The sequence below is a fragment of the Geospiza fortis genome, unplaced genomic scaffold (genome assembly GCF_000277835.1).
Source record: "Geospiza fortis unplaced genomic scaffold, GeoFor_1.0 scaffold130, whole genome shotgun sequence".
Lineage (NCBI taxonomy): Eukaryota > Metazoa > Chordata > Aves > Passeriformes > Thraupidae > Geospiza > Geospiza fortis.
The window spans coordinates 4,846,611-4,860,377 of record NW_005054300.1 but is presented as its reverse complement, the minus strand read 5'-3'; the positions used below and the strand labels follow the sequence as shown (position 1 = coordinate 4,860,377).

Here is a 13,767-nt window from a genome sequence, read left to right as displayed (position 1 = left end):
CGCGTGGGTGCGGGGCGCTGCCGGCTGCCGGAGCTGCCATTGTTTGCCTTCAATCAAGATGTTTCAGGCAGAATCAAAAGCACCAACTGGGGAAATCATCATCACAAAAAATCTTGCGCCTGCAAAATAGGTCAAGTAAGACTCCAAAGAGAGAGAGCGTCTGATCTGCATTGCAAGGAAGAATAGCAACAGCTGTGATCTCCAGTATATATGGATGGGCTGGGGGGGGATAAATATATATATCCATGCATATGTATAACCGCTTACAGCTGTTGGGCCGTATGTTCATTAGGGCCAACTGTTTTGGAGGCAGAGGGATCAGCGCTAATCGGGAAAGGGAGTTTATCATCACATTCAGAGGCAAAAGTGTCAGGAGCAACTGCAGCCCCCCTGCCCCGCAGCCCACACCAGCTGTGCCACGCTGAATGCACCCAATTCAGGGCCCCTCCCAACCCCCCCGGGCTGTGAGAGCTGCAGCTCCTGCCCCAGCTCCAAAAGCAGCTGCCAGCCAGGCCCAGCTCTCTGCCCAGCCCCAGACCCAAGCACTGTCCCCAGGTGCAGAGAGGCTGCCATGCCCAGCTCCCCATACCCCAGAGCAGCTCTCCGTGCCCCTGCCACCGACACAGCCCCTCACAGCAAGGCCCCTTTGCTTATCCCTTCCTGGCTTTGGCCTCACAGGTGCCAGCTATAAAAATGAACCCAAAATACATATAAATCCTCCTGTCTGACATCAGGGAGGGTGATGGAGCCAGGGCAGGACAGCTGGCTCAGCCACCCCAAGACGCTGGGCTTTGTCTTGTCAGTTGGGACCCAGCTGTCACAGGCTGGGGACAGTGCAGTGTCCCAGCCCACAGTGATGCTCTTGGCAGGGGGAAACCCACTGTCCCCAACAGTGTCCCCTTCAGCACCCCAAGCTCCTGCCAGACAGAGAAGCATTAAAGCATGCAGGCTGTGGCTCCCATTGGTAGCACAAATGTTGCAAAGCCAAGCAGCAAGGACAACTTCTATTTAAAAATATCTCTCATCCAGGTGATTTACTTGCAGGGCGTTTCTGCAGCTCAGACTTGGGGCCTAACCCACCCACCAGTTCCCCTTCCTCCAAGGGTTATTTACCCGGGGCTGCGTTTGGCTGGCCGACTGTGCCGCCCAGAGGGCTGCAGCTCAGAGGCAGGCGGTCATGGAACGTTGCAAACAGAGAGAATCCTTCCAACCCTTCCTCTTCTGAATGTGATTTTTTTTTCCTTTTCCCATTAAAAATGATACAAATACTCATCTTGGTTAGAGAGCTACATAGGAAGCGCAGAGGAGGCACCCCCCACCCCGTGCTGTTTCCAGCAAGCCTTTCACAGCATCCCCCAGCACGGGCACAGCCTGACCACAGCTTTAGAAGTTTTGCTTCCAATCAGTGCTGGGAAGGGAAATAAGTGAACAGATTGCAATAAAAAATCCAACAAGCCCAAATTCAGCCAACTGAGCCCGAAGCTGCCATTTCGGCAGAAGCCAATCACGAGGCTGCAGTGAGAGCTTGTTTCCACTTAAACAAAACAAAATAAAATGAAAAAAGCTTCAACCAGCGCCTGGGTGGGTGCCCGGGTGGGTGGGCTGGAGCACGGCTGTGGCCATCAGTCCAGCTGCCCCGCTCCAACGTGTCCCAGCAGAGCACGGCCGGGCTGGGGAATGCCAACGCGGCGAGAACACGGAGGCTGAAATATCCGGCTCTGCGGCCACAGACCACTTCTCCGCTCTGATAAAGGCAGGCGGCCGGGGGTGCGAGGCCATAAACAGGGAAATACTGGTCAAAGAGGAACAAAAATCTCAGTGTTTTTTTCTCCTGCAGGCTGCAGATTATTATTTTCTTTTTTTTCTCCTCCCCACACCCAATCCGCTCGGTTCCTTGTCCTTTCGGGAGCACTAAATTCATCATGTTGGATGTAAAGCAGGGCTTGTGCGGGGAAGGGACCCGCGGCTCGCTCCAGCAGACGCACGCAAGGTCACATGCAGCCTCCCCATAAATTACCACATCCCACCCCAAACAGCAGCAGGAGAGGGGAAGCGCAGCCCATTCGGGGGCCGGGGGCCGCAGGGGCTGATACATAACATTGTGACAAGTCAAACAACTCTCAGGGTGTTCACTTGCCAGAGAAATATTTTTCACATCCAATCCATTAGGCAAACAAGATGAAAAAGTATTTCCTACTTTGCTGAAAAAATACCAGGACTGAGTATAAAGCGTGCCTTAAAAAAAAAAAAAAGAGAGAAAAGAAGTGTGACCATTTATAATGTTTTTTTTCCAGTGGCTCTGACAGCCTTCCAGGCATCCTGACTGTGACTGTGCAGGGAGGGACCTGATGCTTTAAAGAGTTCTAAGAGTTTCTTGCTTTCTGGCCCATCTGGGTGTTGCAGGAACAGTAATGAGTCAGATTAGCTGGAAAGCAACAGATTTGCTTCCCTCCCTCCTAACCCCCTCCCAACCTCATTTCACTAAACCAAACCCAAATAGTTTGCTGCTTTTCTTTTTCCCCTTCCCTTTTCCTGCCAGGTCACTAGAGAATGTGTTTCATGACATGCTTTTTTTAACCTACAACATGATTTTTGAAAAAAGAAGATCCTCCCAGAGTTTCCCTTTCTCTCTGGCTGACTTCTCTGATAAGTTCTGGAATACTGAAAATCCAAAGGAAAAAGGCTTCTTCAACAGTTTTGATCACTTCTAGTACCAGCAACCATTTCTGGTGGAGTGACAGGAGCAATGGAAGAGCAGCCTTGCAACCTGACTGGAAGCTCCTTGGGAAGAGACAATCCTGTCAGAAGATGAACCTGCTGAAGAAAAAAGGATCACCCCCAAACACCAGTTGTCTTTCTACTAAATTTTAATTTATTTCCTTTTTTTTTTTTTGACAAAGACATCTAAATTATACACTGAGTAACAACATGACCAGATATTGCAAATATCCCTTTTTGGTGAAATACAAAAAGGGAACATAAAAGAAAGAGCTTGCGTGGACCTGGCTGGCCCAGGGAATGCAACAGCCACCATCTTTTGCTTTTGGAGAAGAGTGAGCATGTTGGAGTGGGCTGGTCTCATCCCAGTACACTTTATAAAAAGAGTCTGGTAACCAGTTATAGTTTTGACAGAGAGAGAAGTCATTTATCTGCAAGAAACATCATAGGTAGTGGGAAAAATGGGAGAAAGTTGCAAGAGGCTTTGGCAAGCGTTCTCCAAGGGCAGGAGAGACATTCTCCAGTGAAGCTGCAGTGGAGGACACGGCCACAGCTGGGGGAGGACATGAGTCCCCACACCCCACTCACATCAGAGCAGGGGCTTGGACTCAGGTTTCTGACAAGCCCTTGGAGAATTTCACTTCTCCGGCACCTCTCCCCTCCAGCGAACGAAGGGGGCAGGAGCAGGAGAGGCTTCTTTCATCTATCGCAAAGGTAGAACCAGATTTAATGATGTGAAAGTGAAGCACGGGAAGGGAATTAACCCCTGTGACAAACATCCTGAGATCTGCCTGTCACTCGGAGCCTTTAAATCATGGCTGGGTTTCTCAGTACCACAGGGGCTCCGGCTCAGCCGTGAGTCACCACGGCGGGGTGGGGTTTCACGGGCTGTGTTACGCGGGAGGTCAGGAAACAGGAACACAACGATCCCTCCTGGCTTAAAAATCCAGGAATTGGTGCGACGTGTGGCAGAGCTCCACCCATAGCAATGAGCTGCTTGGTTCCCCCAGCCTCAGTTTAATGGAGGGCGAAGCTGACAGCGCTGGAAGGACGGAGCCCTGCGTGTGCCACAAACCAGGGCGGGGCTGAGGGGCTGGCAGAGGGGCAGCGGCTGCATTGATCGCTGGCAGGCGTTTCTGGCTGGCCCCAGACAGTTGTCCAGGTGGTTTTCAGCCAGGTGCTGCCCAGGGCAGAGAGCCCTGCAGAGGCCATAGCAGATATAAATACATTCAGATAAGGAGCAGCAAGCAAACAGAACCTCAAATTCTCATACATTTTCACCAGGTTGCACAGAGAAACGTTTACAATACAATGAACATTTACAGCCATCACTGTAGGATGATATACTTAAGACATGGTCATTTAACCCCCCACCTCCATCCTCCCAGCACAGCTCACTCTATCACGGTCTTCCTCTCTTACCACCTGGCATGGGAAAACCAAATTAACTACTGGGTTACAGGTGACACTCTGGCAGGTACAGATGCAAGCAACCAATACGTGTGGCTACAAGTAAACATAATGAATGAGCCAGCAAATGTCTCTGGATCCTGAGTTCAATAAGGCAATTTTTCCTTCCCAACTAAAGTGACAGGAAAATTACTACATATTTATTTTACACACATTTCCAAGTTTAACAAACATGATACTTTAAAAAACCACATTACCCTCCTGGATTCTTTTCAGCCCCAGGAAGCCAACTGTGGCACTGGTGGGGCGTCACAGACTAAGTCTGCCACTGCTAAAAGAGTAGGGAGCAGGAAAGCACCAACTCAAGTCCCCTGCAAGTGTGAAAGATCAATGCCGGAGCTCCAAAGGGTGCTCTGCCCTGCCCTGCCTGGGCCAGAGGAGAGATACCCGTGCATTTCCCTCTGCATCTGGTAAGCAATGTGGGCAAATCCAAAGCTTGGGGACTATCTGTCACAAAGCTCTGCCACTCACCTAGCACAAGCCTGCCCACAGGAAAGGGTTGTAATTCTTTACATTGCTTGCATCAAGCAAATGCGTTATTTGCAAGGAAAAGATGATGCTGGGATGAATTTCTCCTCCTTAGACTGACCCAGGAACATGCCATACTCAAATCTGCAGCGTTCCCGATAAGCCTGCGCAGCTGGGGACTTACTGAGCAAGATGCATTTAAATGAACATCTCATCTTATGACTCCTTACTCAATCCATACAAAACCAGAGCTGTGTCACTTTGTCATTAGCGATTGCTTAACAGCTCACTTGAGCCTGCTCTTCCCCCCCACTCCACTCCCCAGTCTTCTGGTTTTTAAAGCAAGGCTCTGCTACTCTGGCATGCGTGTCCTGCCTCCCTGCTGGAGACAGATGCACTCAGAGGGTGCTGACTCACGGACACAGGCAGATTAAAGTTGGATTGCTAAAGCAGTTGCTGTCCCAGCTGTCCCTGTGCCCCCAGCCACAGCAAAGACAGCTGAACTACACACGGATCATCCCTGAACTGCTACTGTACATCCTGATGTATGGGGGGACCTGGAATGAGCCCCAGATGATTTTAATATGCCAGGCTGTAACACACAGACAGCCAGGGGCTGCTTCACGTACAGTGCAGATGTTTGTGCCGTGAGGTGGAGATGTCCAGGGGAAGGGAGGAAAAAAGAGCTGGGAGCTCCAGGGGTGTCAGCCGTCTGCCTGGGTCCATGAGTCAACTCGCTGACGCGTGGTAAAGCCACATGCTTTAGTACATGCAGCTTTCCCATCCTGCGCCACCGTCCGTCTCCAGGAGGCGGAAGGGGTAATGCAGTCCCCAGTCATTCTCTGGCCTTTTGCAGGCAGGCAGCAAACAAAGCTGGCAAGCAGGGCAGTGGGATTATTCTACCATCTGTGCATTAGAAACTGGCCCAGGAGTCACCAAGCTCGCTTCATGCAGGACATGGCTACTTTGGCGTGCTAATTGCTCCTGCTCCCCTGTCAGTCTGGGCCTAGATTTGAATTGGGGAGGAGGAGGTGGAAATCACATTCTCTTTCCCATTTCAGCAACTGTGTCCTTTCAAAGGGAAGCCGGCCCGGGGAAGAATGAATGCTCGTTTTACAGAGCACTTCCCACCTGCTGTTCACCAGGATCCTCACCCTCCACCTGGGCAATCCACAGCCAGCACCAGGCTGGGGGACCTCAGGCATTGGACAGCCAGCCTGCCTTGGGGCAGTCCCCCAAGTCCCTGGAAGAGCCAGGCAAGGCATGCTGAGCTGGTGGGGTAGGAGAATACATTTCGCACATTTCAAAGAAGGAAACCTGGGACCTGATATCTCATTCTAGAAAGTAATCATGGACTTAATTGCATTTTCCTGCAGAGTTGCCTTAACATCAAGGGAAAATCAACAGGGATTGTTCAACATCAAGACTAATCTCACATATGGAACTTATTGAACGGAGGAACAACATTTTTGCTGGCTCAAGGTGAAATGCTGGGCTAAATTCTCCTTCAGCTGCGAGAAAAGCCCTAGGCACACTCATCCTGCATTATTCCAACTGCAAAGAGCTTCAATTATACACATATAACCCTTCTCTCCCTTCTACAGCGGTGTCGCAATGCAACAGTGCCTCGTTATCATCAAACTCCTCTTTTATGGCTATAGGAATATGTGGAAGTCTTCTACCCTTGTTACACAAATGACTCCTTAGCAGCTTTATTTTAAGAAACTACCCACAATTGGTAACACAACTGCATTTTATCTGTCACTGAGGGGAAGCTGTGACTGATGCCGAGTGTGTCCTCAGCAACCGCGCCTATTAGGGCAGCTCCTATGCATCGAAGCCACTACAGTAACTCACCACTCCCTCTGCTCCACACTGAATCAGTCTTGCTTCTGCTTACAAACTTGCTTGCTAATCAGACATTTAATACTACTTATGCATAGGGAGGAAATATGTAATTCCTTTATTGGGATAAAAAAAAAATTGTACTAAAGAGCAGGTCAAGTTCCAAATCCAGCAGTAGGTTTAAACCAACGTTGCTCCCTTTTTTCTCTCTTTTTTTTTCTTTTAACAGCTGTAGCTGTGCACAGATGGAAAAACATTTGGTCAGAAAGCAGCAAATTAGTGTTTTCAGGCTAGAATTCTGCTCCCACCGCTCCTCCATTTCCATGCAGCTCAGAACGCTTTACTTCTTCTTAGTACTGACATTTTTGCACACCCAGTTCATGCCGTCCTTCAGACAGAGAAAGGTAACGTTAGTCAAGCGACAGGAGGGGGAATCCCCCAAGCCCACCCCACCACCATTCTGCAGGCATCATGTTCTGCCTCCTCACTGACCCCCTGCCTGCCCTTCTGTCCCCAAAACCACTGTGGGTTAAAAAAATAAGTGCTTCCTTGCTTGGTAGATGTTGTCACACAGAGGTTATTAAATCTTTCATCTGACCATAAAAAAGTATCATCATCTCATCACATCACTATGTGTAGGTCCTATGAGGAAGGATCACTTTGCAGTCAAGGTATGTCAGTGGCAGATGAAGGCCCTGTTCCAGGTTTGGCTACAGATGATTTGTGTAATCTTGGGCAAGTAATCTTATCTTTGAGACTGGATTTTAGGAGACTGTTTGTTATACAGTCAGCACCCTGCTAAGAAAACAGATCTAATTCTCTGTTCATCTGCAAGCCTTGAAATCCAGATCCATGAAAGTCACTGCAATAACCAAACCTGGACCCTGCTCCCTGTTCCTCAGGGCCTCCACAGAAAATGGGCCCTCAGGGATCCCACAGGGGTTTAGTGAGAAGCTATGTGGTCATGTTTTAAGAGGCTGATATACTCCTTAAGGTATCTCTGTAAAAATGTGTGGGTGACTTCTCTGGCCAGTGCAAGCAGGATGGCAACACTTGTGCTGTGAATACCCGATTTGTGAGTTTATTGCTGAGATCCCAGAATGGGATATGCTATTGAAAGCCAAAGCTTCATCTGCTCCTGTCACTTATCCATTAGGAGACATCCACAATGGAGTGCAAGATGCACAGTCTCCTCATATTTGTGTCCCATCAAATCCGCTACCTCTGTCCTGTCTACGAGGTATCTCTGCAGATAGGGAGGCTGAAGGCAAAAGGCAGGGTTTTGGGGATGAGAGAGGAGCAGCACATCTTTGTGTTTGGAAGTCAGGCAAATATCACCTCAGAGTTCAGACTGGAGGGATTTCACTGTATTATGTTCAGTGGTCATTTTTGTATCATTACCACAACAACCTTAGTTAGACCCTAAGAAAGGTCAGAGCTTTTTGGCAAACATCACTGGTAGCCCCATTGTAGCAGTGTTGTTGACTTCTTATTCCCTTGTTCCCAGGCTGCCAAAAGGCTGCCAAGGACCTCAGCTTCTCCAAGGACAGGCAGCCCAAGGCAGAGTACAGCAGGCCCTTTGGGTGAGCTGACACTCACTGCTGTGCCTCTATGTTGTCCCTCAGCCACAATGGTGGTGGCCATGTCAGAGGGGAGCTAAAGAGTTAAGAGAGAAGAGAGGGAGTCCTCAGGGCTTAATCAGAAGCAGAGAAGTTCTCACTTGAAAATACCAATTCACCTTGATAACTGTGCTATGTGACACTTCTTATCTGAAGGGGAGCAGCAACTTTTGAAATCAGCCCTTGTTGCTGTGTTAAATAAAGAATAAGTGAGCCCAGTTTGTGCTGGGGTGCACATGAGGCCCTACACTAATAACACTTCTAACTCGAACCTTGGGGAGGGTTGGTGTCTCCAGTTTCATTTATTTATCTCCCCAGCAGAGATCAGTGTAAAACAAATTGTCTGAAATCCTCTGAGCAAATGGGAAAAGATGAGAGGTAGATTCATTTTAAGGCCCGGTAGCTTTGTGTCTTCCCCTTTCAATAACACTGATAACCTAGGTGTAAAACATGTAATGCCTTAAGCAATCAATAGCATGGTTTAAAGCTTATCACTTTAGAGAGAGAGGGAGCGAGTGATTCCCAGCATGAGGAATGCCAGGGCTTAACAATGGGGCTGGAAGGAGAGGCGTCAAGCCTTTGACTTGATTGTGTGCTTTAGAAATCTGCATGATTGCCTGCAAAGAGTAAAAATAAATAAATAACTAAAAATGCTCCCACAATGATTTCAGCTTCCCCTGCCTTGGAAGCAATAATCACATTTGCACACATCATGGCATACAAGGCAAGCAGAGCTCCTCATTCATTTTGAATGTAGGTTTATTTGCTGAACCAGAACAGCTGAGACAGCTTAAAGTAATAAATATCAGCTGACACCCTCTGCTATTCAGCACAGTAATCCCAGAAACAATACATCACTGCAAAACAACAAACACGCATCCTATCTTCTACCTAATCTGACCACAACCTGAATTCACAGTGATTAAAACACTGCCTGCTGCCATTGGGGAGCTGGGCAAGGAGAAAGGCAGACCATTGCAGCACCAGCACAGCTAGGGTCATAAAGCAGAGTTTATGATGGGATTTACCATGGCTGGGAGCCTGGCTGCATGAAGCATTTAACGAGGGCAAGAGAATGACATAGCAAAATGCAAGAGGAAAGGTGAACTCCAAACACGCTTGAAACACGTAAGTAGGTCACCAAACTTTTAAAGCAGAAATAGATTTAAAAAACTCTCTTCTGGCATGAGTTAATTGACAGGAAAAATCACATTTAATTGTAAATATCCCCCTGCCTGACAGTGATAAAGGGAAAATTAACATGTTCAGCTGTATCAGAAAGGTGTATGCAAGATGCCTTCCTCAGCTACCTCTGCAGCTTCTGGTGCAACTTTTTTTTTGATGGGGGGGTGTTGTTCTGCAGTGTTCCCAGATGCTTTGGAGAATACCAAATGCAATGGAAAGCAAAAAAACCTAAAAGCTACATTTGCAGTTTTTCTACCTATGGTGTGAAGCAGGACAGAGCATTGGTAAGATAAAGAAATCCAGGGAAGCTGCTACAAATACAAAGAGCTGCTCTGGGAAAGGCACACGGGAAGGAGGAAACAGTGGTTGAAAGAGTCAAGTCCTCAAGGAGTCAACTGTTGTCATGCTTTGTCCCTGCACACTCTGTCCCTATATCTGCATGTTTAAAAGATGGTTCTGTGAAGAAAGTATAATCCCTACAGTAACATTTAGATCTTGATAGATGTCCTTGTGCTGCTTTGTTGAGACACAGAAACATTGGCAGGTACTCTGAGGACTGAGGCGGATACAACATTAGTATTCCAGCCTCAAGTCAACCCTGGGAAAGCTTAGCCAGGGAAAGATTTCAGGTCTTTCAGCTTTGCCTCTCTTAGCTCCTTAACAAGCAGCTAGTAAACTTTACCAAAGCAGAGAACCCCAGGGAAGAGGATAACACTCATTGCAGAGAAATGCTGCTCACACAACCCTGCCTTGCTGCAGTCCCATCCGCTATTGTGCCAAGGGAGTTGTACTCCAAGGCCCTTTGGGAAAGTACTGGTAGAGCCTTCCCTGGGAGAAATAAAAAGTCCTGCTTAAGATTAGCCCACTGCTTGCTTATTCTCTGCATTATCAGGTTTGTGGCAATGGGAGTGAAGTAATCTGACTTCAAACACAACGAACAAGTCCTTTCCACCCCATAAAAAGCCTTGCGATTTCTGCTCCCCTGCAAACCCGGGATCAGGCAAGGCCACAAACTTGTGACCCCTAATGTGACCTTAAGGACAGAAAAGCTTAATCCTTTCATGTAATCCTCTGTCTGCCATAACAAATTAGGTCAGGCAAGTGCAAAATTCTCAATCTCTAGCATTTTTGGTATGCGTTATTTTAACTGTCACTTTCTTCTCCCTCTGCACAGCCAGGACTGTGCCTTCATTATCTGTCATTTCCTTGCACCTCTAGTGATCATACAGGCTGGCTCTTACAGGCTCCTGCCAGTACATTATCCATTGGGTTTTGCCTGGGTGAAAGCTTATTTTCTTGTCCTCTGAGACCTTGTATTGCTGTAGACTCCCTCCTTACCCTACTTAAAAATCAGAAGACACTGCCTTGTAATCTGGAAACATGGTTGCTTTTCCTCAACATGCACAGGCTCTGTCTGCTCCAGGAGAGCTGCAGTCATCAAAACTGGTTTTAAATCATATTTACAAATAGCTCCAGAACCTTGTTAAGATGTGGGAGATCCCATCCAGCCTTTCCTGGCTAAGACTAAACCTAAGCTCTGCAGATACCTCATTGGTATGTGGTATCCACCAGGGATGGTCCTGCTCTGAATCTTGCCCTTATGAAAGTGTTGAATTGCAGCACAGACATAACTTAGGTCTTGGGCTTCATTCTCAACTAGGTTGAAACAGCCAGGGAAGAGACAGAGGCTCAGCCTTTCCCACAGTCCTTTGGGCCAGACGGGCTCTGGCATAAATTGGAAAAGTTTAGTGGCTACTCTCAGTTTCACTGGCTTTTAATGGTCTCCAGAGGGTCATTATGTTTGGGAGACTCTGGACACAATACGCTGCATCATCATTCTCAAGGACAGTTCCTCGGGGCAGGCTGAACTCCTGCTGCCTTGATTGGAGAATCTTGCTTCAGACAAGAAACAAGCTGCAGAGTACACATCAGTCCCAAGCCTAGAGTCATATTTAATATCACACCCTGGCCCCTAAATAACACCTCACCAAGAGAGGAGGCAGCAAAGCAGAGGGCACCTGTTTGCTTTCACACCAACCCTGGCTGGCCAGGGTGGAATGTACACAGCTTTTTTACACCAAGGGCTACAATTCGAGATCTGGTCACAAATACCCCAAGAGAGCCTATGTGGCACCAGAGAGTCACTGTGAGGCAATAGTTCTCTTATGCTCCTCTGCTGCCATCAGTAATCACCTCCCTCGCTTGCTGAGGTCTCAGTGTAGGCTGGTCAGTACCCCGTTCCAGAAGAAGAGCCCAGATGGCTGTGGCAAAGAAAAAAGGCTTTCCTGCTTTTTAACTGGGGGTGAGGATAAGATCAGACTCTGGCAGATATTTTGCTTGAAAAAGCCTTGATGGCACCATGAAGTCTGATTAACAAGACAAATGCTGCCCACAGTTCCAGTCAGGAGGTAATGAAGTCTTCAGCTGGCATAACAGGGGCTGCCAGCTGGCATCCAGAGACACTACATGGAGTTTCCAGTTAACCCAGTCACCTCTCTTCTGAGCCTGCTCAGGACACTGCTAGGGCCCTTTTCCAGAGTCCCTAATGGTTAATTTTAAAAGAGAAGATGACTATATGGATTCCCCCCTTAATTAACAGTTTTATTAAATAACCCATTTCAAATAATAGTTAAATTCTCTAAATTTATATCATTCTATTAACCATAATCTAATCTCATTAACCTTGAAATCCCCAGTCTTAACTACCCAGTTCTATACACGATGGTGCTAGCTGCTAAACTAATTAAATGACCTTCAAACTATTTCTCCTTCAAGTATCAGCATTATTTATCTTTGCTCATTGCTCTTCTTTCAAGCTATCACAAACATCTTCCCATATGAACTCTGTTCCTGCATGTGCTCAGTACAAGATATGCCACCACTCTTCCTTGCAAGATCTGTCAGTAATGTCTCCAATTCTACTCCAGCTAATGCATTCCATCACCTGCAATGGTTGGTGTGCTCGTTCCTTGACTTTCATTCTGAACACCTGATGCTTCCACAAATCCATTTATTTTGCTGCCACTCATTGTCATTTCTCAACAAAGTCCTTAAAGCGGTGACCTGAGATTTAACCACACATGGGAGAGCTCCTGTTCTGAGCCTCTGGTACCTGTGGCCCTGGTGTACCACAATCCTCAAAAACATCTTTCCTAATCTCACTCTTTAAACAAGTTCTTTGATTCTCCTAAAGTTTGACCTCTCCTTAACTTCCCAAGACTGAAGACACTATTTTTTCCTAGGCTGATCTGGGTTTAGTTTAAAAGCCATCTCCCCAAACATTTTGTTCCATTTGCAAGGAAAAGGAGTGCCTGACATTCTTGCTGTCTGATTTGACAGGCCTGAAGTTATGGCTGAAGAGAAATGTAGGGGCTCTTATTCTATAAGCTCTAGAGAGTTTGCGACTTTCCTGACTTTTCTGCAATAATCATTTATGGAATAAGCTGCAGTATTTAGGGCAGTGAAACTGATTACAACAAAGTGGGATGTTATCTGGCCTGTATCTAAACTAATTTGTCTAGGTAAGCAGGATGAACAAAATACACAGGCCTGAAAATACTTTTATTTAGTTCTGGTCTTTTATTTTCTGGAAATGAATGCAGAAGCAGATTTCATTTCCCTGGCAGAGGGTATTGGGCTGAGTATTTTGCACTACTGGATGATTAGGGATGTGCTGTGCTTCAGGGAGGAGGCACAGTAAGAAGGTGCTGTCAGTGGAGAAGTGTGCAGCCCACTCCAGAGAGTCCACAAAGCTGCCTGAGACAGAAGCACATTTCAAAGCTCAAGAACAGAAAGTGACACTTCGTATAATTTACTTCTTCCACATCCAACACACATCTCTGAATTTAATCAGTCTCTTTACTGCCCCTTTGCAGCTGGAGAGCTCCCTTGGACTTCCTACAGAAGGGCCTGAAGGGGGTAGGAAGGTGATCTATGTTTGCCTGAAACCCTGTCAACTGCAGCCTCGTTTTCCTGGTCAGGTTTCTTTGGACTGGAAACTTCAGAGCAGAGATTAGAGCTGAAGCCCTTTACAACACTGGCTACAACATAGCTGAATTTGTAGTTTCGCTAACTACAGGCACTGTAGAGAACACCATCTACTATATTCAGGTCTAAAAATCAGGTTGAGAATTTAAAATCAGAACTGCTGCACTGGGTCAGACCAATGGTTCGTCCAGGCCAGCATCCCCTTTCCAGATGCTGGGGAAAGACCATATAGGAACAGGATCTGCCTTACTCTGTTCTTTGCTCCCATTTCATGGCCCAAGCTGTTCCTCAGTCAAAAGCTGCCTCCAGATCTTACTGGTCAGTGATCGCCTGCACATCCCTTCTTCAGAAATTCATTTAAGTATTTTTCTGATACCGTTTTTTTTTCTGATACCTTTGGTCTCCCCAGCATCCTGTGCCAATGAGATCCAGAATTTAATTATGTCACTTGCAAAGAAGCACTTATTTTTATTTC

General features: G+C 47.1%; 1 protein-coding gene across 1 annotated transcript in view; it reads right to left on the bottom strand.

Annotated features, from left to right (window-relative positions):
• Window positions 1–2,849: 2,849 nt before the first annotated feature.
• The window catches only part of ARL3 (ADP ribosylation factor like GTPase 3), a 22,271-nt gene continuing 11,353 nt past the window's right edge, over window positions 2,850–13,767 (bottom strand). The window contains exon 6 of the mRNA XM_031061344.1: window positions 2,850–6,889. Coding sequence (XP_030917204.1) covers window positions 6,842–6,889 — 48 coding nt within the window. The 3' untranslated portion in view covers window positions 2,850–6,841. The remainder of the gene's footprint in view (window positions 6,890–13,767) is intronic.